Source organism: Olea europaea, unplaced genomic scaffold (genome assembly GCF_002742605.1).
Source record: "Olea europaea var. sylvestris unplaced genomic scaffold, O_europaea_v1 scaffold2519, whole genome shotgun sequence".
Taxonomy (NCBI): domain Eukaryota; kingdom Viridiplantae; phylum Streptophyta; class Magnoliopsida; order Lamiales; family Oleaceae; genus Olea; species Olea europaea.
This window is the reverse complement of record NW_019243441.1, coordinates 44,433-61,162: the sequence shown is the minus strand read 5'-3', so window position 1 is coordinate 61,162 and position 16,730 is coordinate 44,433. Positions and strand designations below refer to the sequence as shown.

Genomic DNA, 16,730 nt, shown 5'->3' with positions numbered 1-16,730 from the left:
GCAAACAAGGGAAATTATTTGTTAATCTGCAATAAAAGAGGCTCTGAAAATGATATTTTTTCTTTGAAAAATACTGCTGCCTTGCAACTACGTTTGATATAATATTCTTCCCCATGCAAGTACACTTGCGATATTTTTGTTACTTGCCTAATGTAGTATAATATCTTGCAGAAAATAAAATTCATGTTGTAGTATAATATCTTGAAGAAAATAAAATTCATGATCATTATTTAATTATTTTATCGATAATTTGATCAAAATATAGCTGCCTGATTTTTATGTCAGCTACGTAAATTTTTTTGGGCGATACGTGACGTTATTGAAAATCTTATAGCCCTCGTAAAAATTAGAAAATTGAAGCAATTTTTACACTTGAAATTTAGAGCTTGTATTGTAGTGTTTAGAAAGGTTTAAATTATAAGTAAAAAAAATATGAGTAGTGATAAGTAGATAATACTTATGGATGTCTCAATACGTGTGGATAAAAAGTGACTTGAATATTTTTAAATTTGAGCCAAGCATACATTAAGAAGTGTAATTCATATTAAGATGTAGAATGAGTCTAGTTTCTTAACGTTATGGGTGAATAGAGTTCAATTTAAGTAGTTTTTGAATTATTTTCAAACCAAACTATTTTAAAAAGTTTGAAAAAAATGCAAATAAAATCATTTTCATTTTTCAAACCAAATTAAATTGAATCATTTTCGCAATTTGATTTGGTTTCAAATGACGATTTTAGCTACAAAAAAGTAACATCTTTTAAATAAATGAAAAAAAAATGAATAAGTTGGTTTGAAATTTCACTATAAGACTTAAACTAAAACTTTTTAAACATAAATAGTATTATACTAATATATTTGTGTAAATTCAAGTTTAAATCAGTAAATTAATACAAACTCAACAATAAAATTTAAGTTTGCATTTTCAGTCTCATAAATAAATCATTCTTTTCTATAAGAGACAATAGAAATCAACTACTGAGTAAATTTGTTGAAGTATAAATTCATCTACTAAATAATATATTTTCTAAAATAAGTAATTTATTTTAATAAAAAATTGGGTGAACTTCGGTTTCATTGCAAGCCGTTTAAACTACCAAAACTTAAATTGGACTATTTCTAAAAGGTTTGGTTCGATTTTAAACCGGTCAGAGCTTAAACCATATGAATACAAATCAACATTTTCGAAATTGCAATTTCGATTCAATTCGATGGGTTGGTCTTTGTCCATTCTTAAAAAATTTATAAGCATGTTAATCACTCTTTCCATGTTATCCATTATTTCACTTAGTGATCAATTGCATTTATATACAAATATAAAAATTAATCATAAACACACATTTAATGGACATGTTACAATTTGCTTCTCTCTTGAAAATTTCAGAACTATGAATAGCTGACACGTTATCTTGGGCATGGTCCTTGAATTTATTGTCACTTGCAAAGGGAGGGGAAATGTCACAATGCAGTTCTTGTATTTTCTATATATTTTGTCCCTAAAATGTGTAAAGATCACATCACCAGGTGGGGTCAATGTTTTATCCTATTAAAATGCATTTCAATTTCAATAAAATCATGAATTTTACTATCATATCGAGGCGCAAAATATTGGTGGTAATACATAGTATTACTCATCGCTACGAAGTTCAAAATCTTTTAAATTTAAAGTCACTTATCACTTGTTTACTTCAAAAGAAACTCAAGACTCGATTTTTTCAATACGAGTTTTGTTAATAAAAGATTAACTTTGAAAATCACGTCAATAAAAATAAGTAACTTAAGAATAAATTTGATGTATTTTTAAGCACAACTGAACATACCTTGTGATTGTATACAAACTTTAATTGTGCTTCAAAATAATGTAGTGCGTTCACGTAAACATAAACAGTAAAAAACGATGCTCATGAGCAAACTTTTCTCGAGGTTGATCTTAAAATGTTGATATTGAGAGTAAGCGAATATTGTAAAAGTGTAAACTAGTTACACTTGGTTACCAAGGATCGACTTTGAAGAGGCTCGTGTCTGGTTTATCTTGGCTCAATGTGACTCGTTTTTAGGCATTCAAGGCCTACTCGAACCAACCCAAAATACAATTGATGTCAAGTAAGGGAATGCCTGTGTTGGATTACGCCATATTAATTTATTCAAAAGTAGACTGATTGATATATTTTGTCAGTATTATACTGAGCTAACGGTGTAAAGATCATCAACCATTATCTATGTATCAAACCAGCAAGTATTGACGTGTGAATATTACATGTATTGCCTTCTTTGGGCTGTTTTGATGGCTATGGAACATAAACTCTCAATCACTAATTGGAAATCCAACGAAAATCGACGTTGACATTGTCTCCAATTTCAAATCCAAATTCTCTGAACTAGATTTTTTTTTTTTTTCGCATGCTAATTAATTGAAGCATCGACAAATAATTTATAAATATGTCTAATGTTATTATTAGCATTGTGTATTTTTCTCCGGCCGGCTCCAATTAAAATAAAATTTGATTTATATAAAAATTTGATTAGTATTTAGTTCCGTCCGATCAAGTCCCAGTCGAACCATAACGACATGCCTTGTTATGTTTACATTCCAGTGGACGGTTTATGTGATTTCATATGTCATTTTCAGATTCGCCATTCTGAAATAGGTAGGTGTCACTATTTCTCATGATTAATCCTTTTCTGTTTAGGTTCGAAAAATGCAGCCATGTATAGGCAAATATTAAGGTCGCACGAACGAAAACAAATCTCATGCCATTTTCTATTCTTCTAGTGAAACAATGAGTACACTACGAGACACAACACTCCAGCTGTTTTTTCTTTTGCATTTCACTATTTTTAGAATAGAAATTCATATCGATATCTATACTTTCTCGATTTTGCTCTAACTTGCAAAACTCAAAAAGTTTGAAACATTATTTCATCTTATGATTCAATTGTTAATATGGATTCTGTTGATTCCGAATCTGGATGTGACCCAACGCTTCAACAGACACCCACCCCTCTTTCCTTCAAGTGTATATTACCTATACATTTGGACACACGTTTGAGGTACAGATCGAGGCTGTTGAATATTAAAGCCATAATTGTTGACTCCAATAATTATTGTTGAAACTTCATGAAGAAGTTTTCAAGTTGCAAGTGACCAACTTGAATTTGAATTCCTTTCCACCAATCACAACTTGAAAGTGGCAAAATTGAAGTGAAACTTTCCTAGCCACCATATTTGACTATTTAAGAAGAAAATTTCTATTGAAATTCTTCTTGTTTTCATGTAGATACTTCCATTAAGGAGGTTAACAATTTCTATAAATAGAGGTAGATGTGGGGAGAGAGAATGCAAGCAACTTGAGAGGAATTAGAGAGTAGAGAGAAGATTGGGAGTAGAGAGAAAAAAAAATTAGTTTCTCCTAAATATTACCTCCTTGTATTCTCATATTTACAAGAAAGATTAATTGTTGTTATCTCCTTGTATTTAGAGAGTGTCTGCCCGTGGACGTAGCCTAAATTGGGTGAACCACGTAAATACTTGTGTCCATTTTCAGCTGCGGTTTCTCAAGTCCATTTTGTTGTAAAGCCAAAGTCGACCCATGTTATTTCTAACAAGTGGTATCAGAGCAAGGTTCTGTGTAGAGTCGTTGTTCTATCATAGTATTGGTGAAAAATGGCGACAAAATATGAGATTGAAAAGTTCAATGGGAACAATTTCTCATTATGGAAAATGAGAATAAAAGCAGTTTTGAGAAAAGATAACTACTTGGCGGCAATTGGACAAAGGCCTATGGAAATTATTGACGATACTAAGTGGAATGAGATGGATAGCAACGCAGTTGCTAATCTGCACCTTGCACTAGCCGATGGAGTATTGTCAAGTGTGGCAGAGAAAAAGACGGCCAAAGAGATATGGGATATGCTGACAAAGCTGTACGAGGCCAAATCGTTACATAACAAAATCTTCTTAAAGAGAAAAATTTACACCCTTAGGATGATGGAGTCAACTACGGTGACAGACCACATCAACACCCTCAATACTCTATTTTCACAACTCACATCAATGGAGCATAATATAGAGACTGGTGAACGTGCTGAAATCTTACTTCAAAGTCTACCAGATTCGTATGATCAACTCATCATCAACTTAACCAACAACCTTGAAACTCTAGTCTTCGATGATGTTGCAGCTGCCATTCTTGAATAAGAAAGTCGGCGCAAGAACAAGGAGGACAGATTGACAAGTTCGCATCAGGCAGAAGCTTTGACGATGATGAGAGGGAGATCAACGGAACGTGGCTCCAGTGGGAGTCATAATCAGAGTAGATCAAAATCCAGGAGTAAGAAAAATGCCAAGTGTCATTACTGCGGCAAGAAATGGCACTTAAAAAGGGATTGTTGAAGTCTTAAGAAGAATGAAGAAGCTAAAGGAAAAGGTCCTGAGATATCAAAAGCTCAGGGTTGTGTAGCAAGTACCTCAGATGATGGTGAAATTTTATACAGCGAGGCAACAACAGTTGTTGAAGGCAGAAAGAAATATTCTGATGTCTGGCTTATGGATTCAGGAGCTACATAGCACATGACACCAATAAGGGAATGGTTTCATCAATATGAGACTATCCCAGGAGGATTTGTGTTTATGGGAAATGATCATGCCTTGGAGATCGCTGGTATTGGTACCATTAAATTGAAAATGTATGATGGTACAGTTCGTACTATCCAAGAGTTTCGGCATGTAAAAGGCCTAAAGAAAAATTTATTGTCTCTAGGACAATTGGACAGCATTGGATGCAAGACCCATATACAAGATGGGATCATGAAAATAGTTAAAGGCGCGCTTGTGGTGATGAAAGCAGAAAAGATAGCTACAAATTTGTGCATGCTTAAAGGAGAGACACTACAAGAAGGATAAGCATTTGTCGCATCGACATGTTCAGTAGAAGAATTGACGATGATGTGGCATCGCAAGCTTGCTCACATGTTGAAATGTGGTTTGAAAATTCTCTCAGAACAAAAGCTTCTTCCAGGGCTCAAAAAGGTTTCATTACCCTTTTATGAGCATTGTGTTACTAGTAAGCAGCACAGATTGAAGTTCGGCAGTTCCACTACTAGAAGTAAAGCTATCTTGGAGTTGGTCCATTCCGATGTTTGGCAAGCACTGGTTATATCCCTAGGAGGTGCAAGATACTTTGTATCTTTTATTGATGATTACTCCAGGAGATGTTGGGTGTATCCAATCAAAAGGAAGGCAGACGTGTTTGCAGTCTTCAAAATATTCAAAGTGCGTGTGGAACTTGAATCTGAAAAGAAGATCAAGTGTCTAAGGACTGACAATGGAGGAGAATATACTGGTGATGAATTTGATAACTTCTGTCAACAAGAAGGTATCAAGAGACAGTTCACGGTGGCATACACTCCACGGCAAAATGGAGTGGCAGAGCGGATGAACAGAACATTGTTAGAAAGAAAAAGGGCAATGTTGAGAACTGCAGGGCTAGCCAAGTCATTTTGGGCAGAAGCAGTCAAAACCGCCTGTTATGTGATCAATCGGTCGCCATCAACCGCAATTGATCTGAAGACGCCTATGGAAATGTGGACTGGTAAACCAACTGATTATTCTCACTTACATGTGTTTGGATGTCCTGTGTATGTTATGTACAACACCCAAGAAACATCAAAGTTAGATCCAAAATCCAGAAAATGTATTTTCTTAGGATATGCTGATGGAATGAAGGGGTACCGCCTGTGGGATCCCACTGCCCACAAGGTGATAATCAGCAGAGATGTCATATTTGCGGAAGGCAAAATGCAAGAAAAAGAAAATGATAGCACTTCAAAAGAAAAACCAGAGACTACTACAGTCGAAGTTGGAGACGAACGAGAAGTTATAGATACTTTTGAAGCAACACTAGAGCACGAAGAACAAGCTGAATCTAGTGCTCCAGATGTTCGACGATCAACACGGGAGAGAAGAGAACCGGCTTGGCACTCAGATTATATTATGGAGGGCAATGTTGCATACTGCTTACTGACAGAAGATGGAGAGCCATCAACTTTTCATGAGGCTATAAATAGTCAAGAAGTTTCTCTGTGGATGGCAGCAATGTAAGAAGAAATTGAAGCTCTTCAAAAGAACAAGACATGGGATCTTGTTCCACGACCACAAGGAAGGAAGGTCATTGGAAATAAATGGGTCTACAAGATCAAACGAGATGGCAATGACCAAGTGGAGCGGTATCGTGTGAGACTGGTGATGAAGGGATATGCTCAGAAAGAAGGCATAGATTTCAACGAAATATTTTCTCCTGTGGTTCGACTCACAACAGTTCGAGTAGTCTTGGCGATGTGTGCTACATTTGACTTACACCTAGAGCAGTTAGATGTGAAAACTGCATTTCTTCATGGAGAACTTGAAGAAGAGATTTATATGCTCCAACCAGAAGGTTTTAAAGAAATAGGAAAAGAGAACTTGGTTTGCAGGTTGAACAAATCTCTATACGGTCTCAAACAGGCGCCGAGATGCTGGTATAAGAGATTTGATTCCTTCATCATAAGCCTTGGATATAACAGACTCTGTTCAGATCCATGTGCATACTACATAAGATTTGGTGATAATGATTTCATTATCTTGCTGTTGTACGTTGACGACATGTTGGTAGCAGGCCCCAACAAAGATCGTATTGAAAACTTGAACGCACAGTTGGCTAGGGAATTTGAAATGAAGAACTTGGGACAGGCAAACAAGATTCTAGGAATGTAAATTTATCGAGACAGAAATAATAGGAAGATTTGGCTTAATCAGAAGAACTATTTGAAGAAAATCTTGCGTCGCTTCAATATGCAAGATTGTAAGCCAATTTCTACCCCACTTTCTATTAATTTCAAGTTATCCTCAAGTATGAGTCCTAGCAATCAAGCAGAGAGGATGGAGATGTCTCGAGTACCATATGCATCAGCAGTGGGTAGTTTGATGTTTGCTATAATTTGTACAAGACCAGACATTGCACAAGCAGTGGGAGCGGTTAGTCGATACATGGCAAATCCTGGTAAAGAGCATTGGAGTACTGTGAAGAGGATCCTGAGATATGTCAAGGGTACCTCAAATGCTACATTATGTTATGGAGGATCAGACTTTATTGTCAGAGGCTATGTTGATTCAGATTATGCAGGTGATCTTGATAAAAGCAAATCCACCACAGGATATGTGTTTACTCTTGCTGGAGGAGCTGTAAGCTGGGTTTCGAAACTGCAGTCTATCGTGGCTACTTCTACTACAGAGGCAAAATACGTGGCAGCTACACAAGCCAGTAAAGAAGAGGCAGAATACGTGGCAGCTACACAAGCTAGTAAAGAGGCAATCTGGTTGCAAATGATAATGGAGGAGCTCGGACACAAACTAGAGAAGATTGCTCTATTTTGTGATAGTCAGAGCGCTTTGCATTTGGCAAAGAATCCAGCATTTCATCAGAGGACAAAGCATATTCGAGTTCAATATCACTTTGTTCGAGAGAAGGTGGAGGAAGGAAGTGTGGATATACAGAAGATCCATACAGCAGATAATCTAGCAGATATATTAACAAAGCCGATCGGAACTGATAAGTTTAGATGGTGTCGATCCTCCATCGGCCTAGCAGAAACGTAAGTAGCATGGAAAAGGCAAGTATGGGAAGGATGAAGTGGTCAACAAAAGTGACTTTAAGTGGGAGAAATGTTGAATATTAAAGCCACAATTGTTGACTCCAATAATTATTGTTGAAACTTCATGAAGAAGTTTTCAAGTTGTAAGTGACCAACTTGAATTTGAATTCCTTTCCACCAATCACAACTTGGAAGTGGCAAAATTGAAGTGAAACTCTCCTAGCCACCATATTTGACTATTTAAGAAGAAAATTTCTATTGAAATTCTTCTTGTTTTCATGTAGATACTTCCATTAAGGCGGTTAACAATTTCTATAAATAGAGGTAGATGTGGGGAGAGAGAATGCAAGCAACTTGAGAGGAATTAGAGAGTAGAGAGAAGATTGGGAGTAGAGAGAGAAAAAAATATTAGTTTCTCCTAAGTATTACCTCCTTGTATTCTCATATTACAAGAGAGATTAATTGTTGTTATCTCCTTGTATTTAGAGAGTGTTGTAATTCTCCTACTATAGTGAAATCCTCCTATACTTGCCCGTGGACGTAGCCTAAATTGGGTGAACCACGTAAATACTTGTGTCCATTTTCAGCTGCGGTTTCTCAATTCCATTTTGTTGTAAAGCCAAAGTCGACCCACGTTATTTCTAACAGAGGCTTCTCAAAACAAGGGCGAGTGATGTCTTGATCATGTGCGCTTCGATGCTCAAATCAATTAAAAGGCTAATAATTTAGTGTAGGGGGAAACAATAAGTGAGAACAATGCAGGGGTAGAATTTTATTTCTAGAATGAGAAATTTAATATTACCAAGTGTTAGTATTTATAGGCAAAGAGAATGATTTGATGTCTCCCAAATGCTTGACACGTAGTCTTAGCCCAACAGTTTACAAGTCAAGCACAAGAGTCACATCCTAACCATCATAGAATTGAGACCTCTCATACTCTGTCCTATAAAAGAGGAAGAATGGACTTGACTCATACTCGCTCTTTAAGAGATGTCGTTCCAATCAAATAGTAAGTGGCTCGAAGTGTCAAGTTAAATCTAGCATAAGGTGTCAGGCTTCGGACCATAATCACCTCGATCACCAGAGGCCCATCCAATGTGGTTAAGGTTTGGGTCCATTTCGATCGCATCTAATAGAAGTAATAAGCCTATGTTGAGTTTTTAAACTCAAATTAGGTTGGATTTTTTAGACAATATTTTTTTTTTCCTTCTTTCCACATGTTATTATTAGAAAAATATTGTTTTCCTTTATTTCACATGACTTCGTATCTTATTTCCATCTTTGTAGTATTTTTAAGGTTTGGCATGCACCCCTATAAATACTAGACTCTTTTCACAAGTTTTGTATTACTAAAATAGAGAATAATTGTGTATGCACAGTTATTGTATCTGTCTTCTCCATATTAGTCAAGTTAATATAATACTATATTCCTTTGCCAATTAATTCTTTGTTTATCTTATTTGTTTGCGATCATATATTTCCTATTATGTCATGTATATTGCATTGATCCGTTTCATTTTCCAACAAGTGATATCAGAGCTGCTGATTATGATTTGTTTGAGGTTTTTGTTCTTAATGGTGACCATGAGATATGAAATTTCGCTCTTGAATTACAATACAAAATTTTTGTTGTGGCAAGTGAAGATGTGAGCTATACTCACGTAGATGGATATGAATGTGCGTTGTTGAAAATTTGACAAAATGCTCACAACTTGGACGAAGAAGGAGAAACAACTGAATGATCAAAAGGCACTTTTATAGATCCATCTTCATCTCTCTAACAATATTCTTCAGGACGTTTGAAAGATAAAATGACAGCTGTGTTGTGGTTGAAGTTTGAGTAATTGTCCATGACTAAAAGTCTAATAAGTAAATTGTATCTGAAGTAGAGGTTGTATTCTTATCGCATGGCAGAAGGCAGATCTTTGAAAGATCACCTGACTGTGTTCAAGGAGATCGTTACTATTTTGGAGACTTTAGAGGTAAAGCATAATGAAGAAGATTTGGTCATAATCCTTTTGTGTTCGCTGCCTACTTCATTTACTTTGTTTAGAGATACGATCTTGCATAGTGGTGATACTCTTACCATTAAAGATGTGTATGATGTCTTATTTTCAAAAGAGAAGATGAAGCATCTGGTTGGATTCGAGGCTAGAGATAGGAAGGCCTTATTGTTCATGGTGATCGGAGAAAGGATCAATCGATGTCAAATTTCAGTGATTAAGTTTGTTCTTATCGTAAAAAGAAACACATTAAGAGGGATTGTGACAAATTGCATAACAAAAATCATGGAAGCAATCAAATATTTCAAATGAGATCAACATAGCCGAGAACTATATTAGTGATGAAGATGTTTTGACGATTTCTGACATTGAATCTAAGCCTGACAAGAAGTGAATTTTGGATACTGCTTGTGCGTTCTATATGTGTCCTAATCGGGATTTATTTGAAACATATGAAACAGTGACGCAAGATTTTGTTGTTATGGATAACAAGGAGCCTTATTGGGTAGCTAGTATTTGTAAAGTTAGATTGAAACTGGTGGATTGAATATGTAGAACACTTGATCACGTTCAACATATTCTAGAGTTGAAGAATCTCATTTTGTTGAATACTTTTGATTTAAAAGAGTATACGTTTTTTTGGAAGAGATGGAGTCTTGACGATTTGGAAGGGTGTTTGTGTTATATTGGCGGGATGGAAGAAGTCCTAGTTATACATCTTGTAAGGTCGGACATAATTTGTGAAGAAAAGTTAAGCACGGATTTAGTATCGTGGTGTAAATTCAATTTGGTATTGTACCTTCAGAATTTGGTTTAGAGTCTATATTGAATAATACTATTCCATCGAGTTTGAAAGATATGAGTAATTCAACTTTGTCATCATTACCTAAGGGTCCATCGTACTCAATTGCTAGGGATAGACTCATTGGAGATAGCTATGTAGATGGTGATTCTATTCCATATGCTTTTAGCATTTTTGAAGATGTTGAAAGTAGCCAGGAACCTTCTGTGAAAGCATTGGGGGTTGATTCTGCTGCTACAGGTGTGCTTCGACATTGTTTGATAATTTCTATTAATTTTGGGGACCCCGATTTTTGGGTTCATATATCCGTGTTGGATACTATAGAAGATGAGGAGTATTTTTGTGTTGGAGAAAATTTAGTTCTTGTTAAAGAGTTTGAATTTTGTAGCAGTCGGATTTATTTTTTCAGATGAAAAATTTTTAGAGTTTCATTCATTACATCAAAGTATGTGTCAACGTGGAGATTGTTGTTTTTCCCCCCAAATTAGGTTTTTTTTTTTTTTTAGAAAATATTTTTTCTTTTTTTTTTTTGTATTATTAAAATATAAAATAATTGTGTAGGTACAATTATTATAACCCCCGTTTGTTTTTCATTATTTGTCCATTAAAATGAAAAATATGACCGTTATTTATCACATCAAGCCATCATATTTGACTTTCTATCTCTTCTGTGGGACCCGTAAGGTCTATATTTTTTATTCTCATTTTTGCATTAATGTGTACTAAACAGGATGTATATTTGTCTTCTTCATATTAATCAACCGAATAAAATACTCTATTCCTCTGCCAATTAATTATTTATCTTTTATCTTATTATTTATTTGCGATCATAGACTTCATATCGTGTCATATATATTATCTCGGTCCATTTTATTTTCCAACCGTCTTCATGAAGTTATGTTGCCTTGGGGATTGTTGTTGATGAGGCATTAGACCGCGCTCTCAACTATTCCGAGTTGAAAGTGGTTGATATGATGGTAGATGGAAGAGGCAATACTTTTGTTGTTCATTTTTTTTAGTTGACAGTCACATAATCTACCACATAGATGGAAGCGCAACAAATTCCTTTGATAGTAATCCAAATTATCTCTTGAAAAATATTAATTATTTGCAAATTGACCATTTTAAATTAACTGTAATTCCAAGTTGAGCAAAATGTAAGTTGTTTCTATATTTAAATGAATTTTCCACAAAAAGAATTGTATTACCAGTTTGCATTAAATGAATTTCCATATAACAAATTGATAACTTAAAAATAATCTAATAATAAATTATGGTCTTATTTTGTTCAATTCTAAATTATTTTTCGATCAGAATTTTACATAATAACATCGACTGATAAAAAAAATCCTCACAAAATGCCTAATTGTTACAAACTTAAAAAGTCGACCACTCGTAAGCATTTATTAAAATCAGCAAGTGCTCAACATGCCCTCAAGTCTTAATCAACCTTTATTTTTTCTACATATTGCATCATTTCGTTAATCAAGTGTTGATTAGTATTATATAATTCAATTCAAAACTTTGGCTTACACAAGATAATGATCTCAACAAAACCCACTTTCTTAATTCAAACAAATTATCTTGTTAACATCATTGCTTACTTTCTAGTAACATGCTTTGAATTCAATAATTGTTTTTATTACACTTGATACCACTTTGAGTGACATGCTTTATTAAAAACAATGATAAAATAAAAATGCAAATTAAAAGTGGACAGGTTCTATTATCGTAAGAGTAAAAAGCGAATAAAAAATTAATAAAATAATAAAAAAAACTTTTATTAGTGTATGTGTTCATCCATTTTCACTACTTTAACACTTTTTCTCAGAGCAATTTTGATTATGTAGTCTCGGAGTTCATATTGTGGGAAACTCAATCTTTTCGAATGATATTGAAGAATATAGTATTCTAGAAAAATTCATAAAATTTGATGAAATTCTCTTCTTGGACAAATTTATCAAAGAATACTCGAAGACACATTTATAAAAGTTTAGTACAGAAATCTCAAGGAAAAAAAAAAACACCTCTAACATATGTATGATCGATTTTGAAGAACTTTTCATTATTAATATCTTTCAAATATGAATCTATTAGATTCAGAACGGAAAAACATGCATCACTAACTCACGTTCTTCATGTCTTAAGCAAAATGTAATCTCTCTTTAACTTTAGGTCAATTCAGGCTAATAATTAAAAGATATTTCATAAATTCATTATCATCTCTTAGGAAAAATTCATAACTTCGTCGTATTATCATCATTATTATTATCATTAAATTTTTTACTTCTGCAACTAGTCTCTCCTAGATGGGATGTCCAAGAATAAACCAAAATCAGATTCCTTTTCAACAGTCTCTCTCTTCTTGAATATGGTTGTTTATGTACTTCTCTGCAGCTGCTACTGGTGCCCTGTTTTTTGCTCTGATTAACATCTATAAAAGGGGACCTTTTCCCTTGAAGCGCTTCTCTTTCAATATATACCCACTGACACCGTTACATACAGTCTTCGTGAGAGAGAATCAAGAAAGAGAAGCAAAAATGTATGCAGAAACTGGGCTAATGTTACCTTATCTACCTCAAGAAATTCAGCAGTTTGATGATTTCTATTCCTCCCAGAAACCCAATGGTTCATTGGTAGTATTCTTTTTTTTTTTTTTCCAGCATTTTGGATTCTTCTCATATTTCTATTTTTGGTATTTTTGATGGAATTATTGGTTGCTGATCTCAATTATTTCGGAGGTGTCTGATTTGTGGGTTTTATCTAGATTTAACAGAAGTTTCAAGCAATTCTTCTCTAGTTTAAATTTTCTGGTCTATTGATTTATTATCTGAATTTCATTTTTGTTTCATGAACATTTTCTGGGCCAAGTACTGTTTACGTGATAAGAAAAATCTCATTTAGCTGCTTTGTAGATTGACTTCAGTGAAGAAGAAAAATGGCAATCGGATTCTTTCTTTGAATATTCCATTTTTCCATGGCTATGTATGTCAAGTTCTTGAATTTTCGTTATGTTTTGTGATCTATTTATATAAGATAAATGATTGGAAAATTTAATGTCATAATAATTAGTTCCTTATTCTTTACTCATTTTTCATTTCTTCTACTTCATCATTTTACACACAAACAACATATCTACCACTTTCCGCCTACTTATATTCTTGGTTGCAAGATATTCTTTTGCTTTTGCTTTTATCTTTTTTTTATGATAATGCCAAGTTGTTTGAGCCAATAGAAATTGCGAAAATGGATTCTTGTAGACGATCCCAAATTTACTGAGGACAAAACTTAATTTGTTGTAATTGTTCTTTGTGATGTCAATTTGTTGTTGAGGGTTCACTTTTAACTGCACTTACTGATATTAGGATGGAGAGGTGGGAGAAGAGCGAAGGCTTAGCCACCCGTTTATGATTGTTATTCTATAGGTCTTTGTGGGATTTCCAATTGGAAAAGCATATTTCCCTTAAAGGAAAAGTCTTGATCTCTTGAGCTTTTCGTTTGTTTGATGATTTAGTTGGTTACTTTAAGTGATATAATGCAGCTTATATTGTTTACCAGGAACGAGAGTTTCATTAGTGAGTGCGAATTTTTTTTTCTATGTGAAAATTTCTCCTGGTTTAGTGCAATCATTTATGACATATTAGTGTAACATCTAGGTAGACAAATCTAGTGGCTGATGTAGTTGCAGATGTCATTACCTTCTTTCTTTGTCTGCACTGGAAAGATGAATTTTGTGGAAATTTGCCTTATCCTTTAAAAGCCAAGTTTTGTAATAAGTAGAATTTGGACGAGGGAACGTTGAATTAATCTACCATCACTTAAATTCTTTGAACATGGGTACCAATGTCTAATGATCTACTGTTTGAACTTACGAACTATTTTAAAATTTACGCATCTTGCAGTATGAGGAAATTTTTGACATTCTGCACTGCTTAAGATTCTAGATTCATAAACATGTTCTACACAACATATTGGATTCAGATGTCTGTTCCTTGAAGCATCTGAGTGTGGCCATAGAATGATTTACGAATGCATGCTTGCTTACCCATATGCTTCAAGAGACTAGTTGACATACTGTACCCTTTCTGCCTTGTTGTTTCCTCTGGACATTTCAACATTTTAAAGTTTAATTTGCACATGATCACTGTTTAAGTCATATCATCGTGCATCTTGACGTTTGTACGTCACGTGCCGTATGGTTCCCATCCTTTATGAACACTGTCAATATTCTATCTTCCGAGTAAATTGGCTTACTCTTGTCTCTTAAAGAACACATTTTCTTCCATGTATAATTGACATCTTTACATTATGAGAAATAATTGTAGGGATATAAAATTTTAATTTCAAGCTCTTAAGTCCATCAAATTTTAATTTTAATCTTAATGGAGGGCGTGCAGGGCAACCTCATTCAGACATCCACTATATCGGATTACAACCTTGGGGGAGAAGGGGATCTCTTCAAGGCCCCTGAACCAGTAATCGAAGAACTGATGATGGGCCTCGATCCAATATCAGCTGCCATTTCAATGATTTCGTGCGGAGAAGATGTCATCTTCCCACAAGCAATGTCGGTATCGGATATTGAATCATCAATCAAGAACGGGCAACTCCTCAGTGAGGTTTTCTATGAATGCAAGAAGGATCTTTTGGAAAAGGAAGCATATGAAATGCCACTCTCTGAACTCCTGGATATCAAAATCCCTATTTTAAAGGCAGATGAAAAGTTGATTTCTGAGGGTCAATTCCAGAAAAGTGTTAGTTCTAGCTGTCTAAAGTCAATGGAAATGCACCGGGCTCCACTTAGGCAAAATTTTGTTGATTTTCCGGGTATGGACTTTGGGGCTGTTTATGGAATGCGAAGAGCATTCAGTGAAGGAGACATAGAGGTCAAGTTTGATTACTCTGTGCTTTCTTCCTCTCACTATTGTTTGCTGACTCATTTTTTAAACGCCCCAAGACTACTAAATTCTGTTAAATTTGATCGTGCTTCTTATAGATTTATCATATATCATCTGGATAAGATCTTCTGATAATCGTTATGAAGGGATAAAATCTCGAGGAAAGATATATATAAAATTTTAAATGATTAGTTCTTGGTAAAAATGTTCGTGATTGAGCCCCATGCACGAACAGAGAAATGTTTAGATGTTTGTGGTCTTTTCAACTGGATGGGACAAAGTCGTTGATAATGAGTTTTTATGACAGACTCTTGGCAATGGCAATACAAGCGTCGTGGGGCAACCAAAAATTATTAGCAGTTGCCCTTCTGAAGATCGCAAGGAAAAGCTCTCGAGATACAGGAGCAAGAAGTCAAAGAGGAATTTTGGAAGAAAAATCAAGGTTAGTTTTAATGCTTTTTCTCAATATTTTAGTTACTCTTTTTGCTACCATTTGACCTGAATGTATTGAAGATAAAGATTTTGACTTACGTTTAAGCACTGCCTAACATGCTTCAATAATAAGTACTTTTACTTGAAGTCAATCATAAATTTTGCCTACGGTTGTATACTGAAGGAATTGGATGTGGGATTGGAGGTAAAATTTAATTTCTTCAAATTGTTTGGACTATGCTAACGGTGTTTTCCGTTTCAGTATGCTTGCAGAAAGGCTCTGGCCGATAGCCAGCCAAGAGTCCGTGGAAGATTTGCAAAGACGGAATAAGTAGATGGTTGCAAGAAGATACAACTCTTTTCAAGTAAGATAGATAGTGGATCCAATGATATAAAGAAATAGATCAACGGTGGTTATACTAGCTCGTTTAATGTTAATGAAACGACTAGGCTTGTGGGTCGACTCAATAATCTGGACCTTAATGCTTGGAAGCTAGTTGTTTTCTTCTTAGTTTGAAGTAATCTCCTTGTAGATAAAAGTGTACAAATGAAGTTTATGTATTCTTGCCTAATAAAGATATATGAGTAATTTTCATATCAATTTTATGAATTCTGTCATTCAAATCCCTTTGAGCAATGCGTGAAAAACTGTAAGAGAAGTGGTAAATCAGCAATTTTTATATTGAAAGATAGCATATTTGGTATTCGATTGGACAATGTAGAAATGATTAAGGAAGAAAAATAAGTTATCTATTATCATGTTCGAATAAGTAACATTCCATTATCTGTTTGAGGTTCGATTGTACAAAGAGCAAAGAGTTGGCGTTGGCAGACAAGTGTGTTTGGAGCAAAATATATCATTGGAGGACAGAAGCAACGTTATTATAAGCAATTATGTGCGGTCCATTTGCATTTTATAATGTTTTGGCCAGACAAATTATTGACACAAGAAGAAAAATGACATCCC

The 16,730-nt window shown here is 34.6% G+C and overlaps 1 protein-coding gene across 1 annotated transcript; it reads left to right on the top strand.

Moving 5' to 3' along the window:
• Positions 1-12,698: 12,698 nt before the first annotated feature.
• LOC111382553 (putative zinc finger protein CONSTANS-LIKE 11) lies at positions 12,699-16,373 on the top strand. The gene is made up of 4 exons (XM_023006570.1): positions 12,699-13,069; positions 14,831-15,319; positions 15,639-15,773; positions 16,026-16,373. Exons 1-4 carry the CDS (start codon positions 12,815-12,817, stop codon positions 16,092-16,094), a joined length of 948 nt encoding a protein of 315 aa, XP_022862338.1. The 5' UTR covers positions 12,699-12,814; the 3' UTR covers positions 16,095-16,373.
• The last annotated feature ends 357 nt before the right edge of the window (positions 16,374-16,730 follow it).

Bases quoted from the DNA above. Each gene is read 5' to 3' on its own strand.
- LOC111382553 (XM_023006570.1), top strand. From the start codon at position 12,815: ATGTACTTCTCTGCAGCTGCTACTGGTGCCCTGTTTTTTGCTCTGATT. The intron at 13,070-14,830 runs GTAGTATTCTTT...GAGGGCGTGCAG, and splicing joins AGAAACCCAATGGTTCATTG to GGCAACCTCATTCAGACATC. The intron at 15,320-15,638 runs GTCAAGTTTGAT...TTTTTATGACAG, and splicing joins TCAGTGAAGGAGACATAGAG to ACTCTTGGCAATGGCAATAC.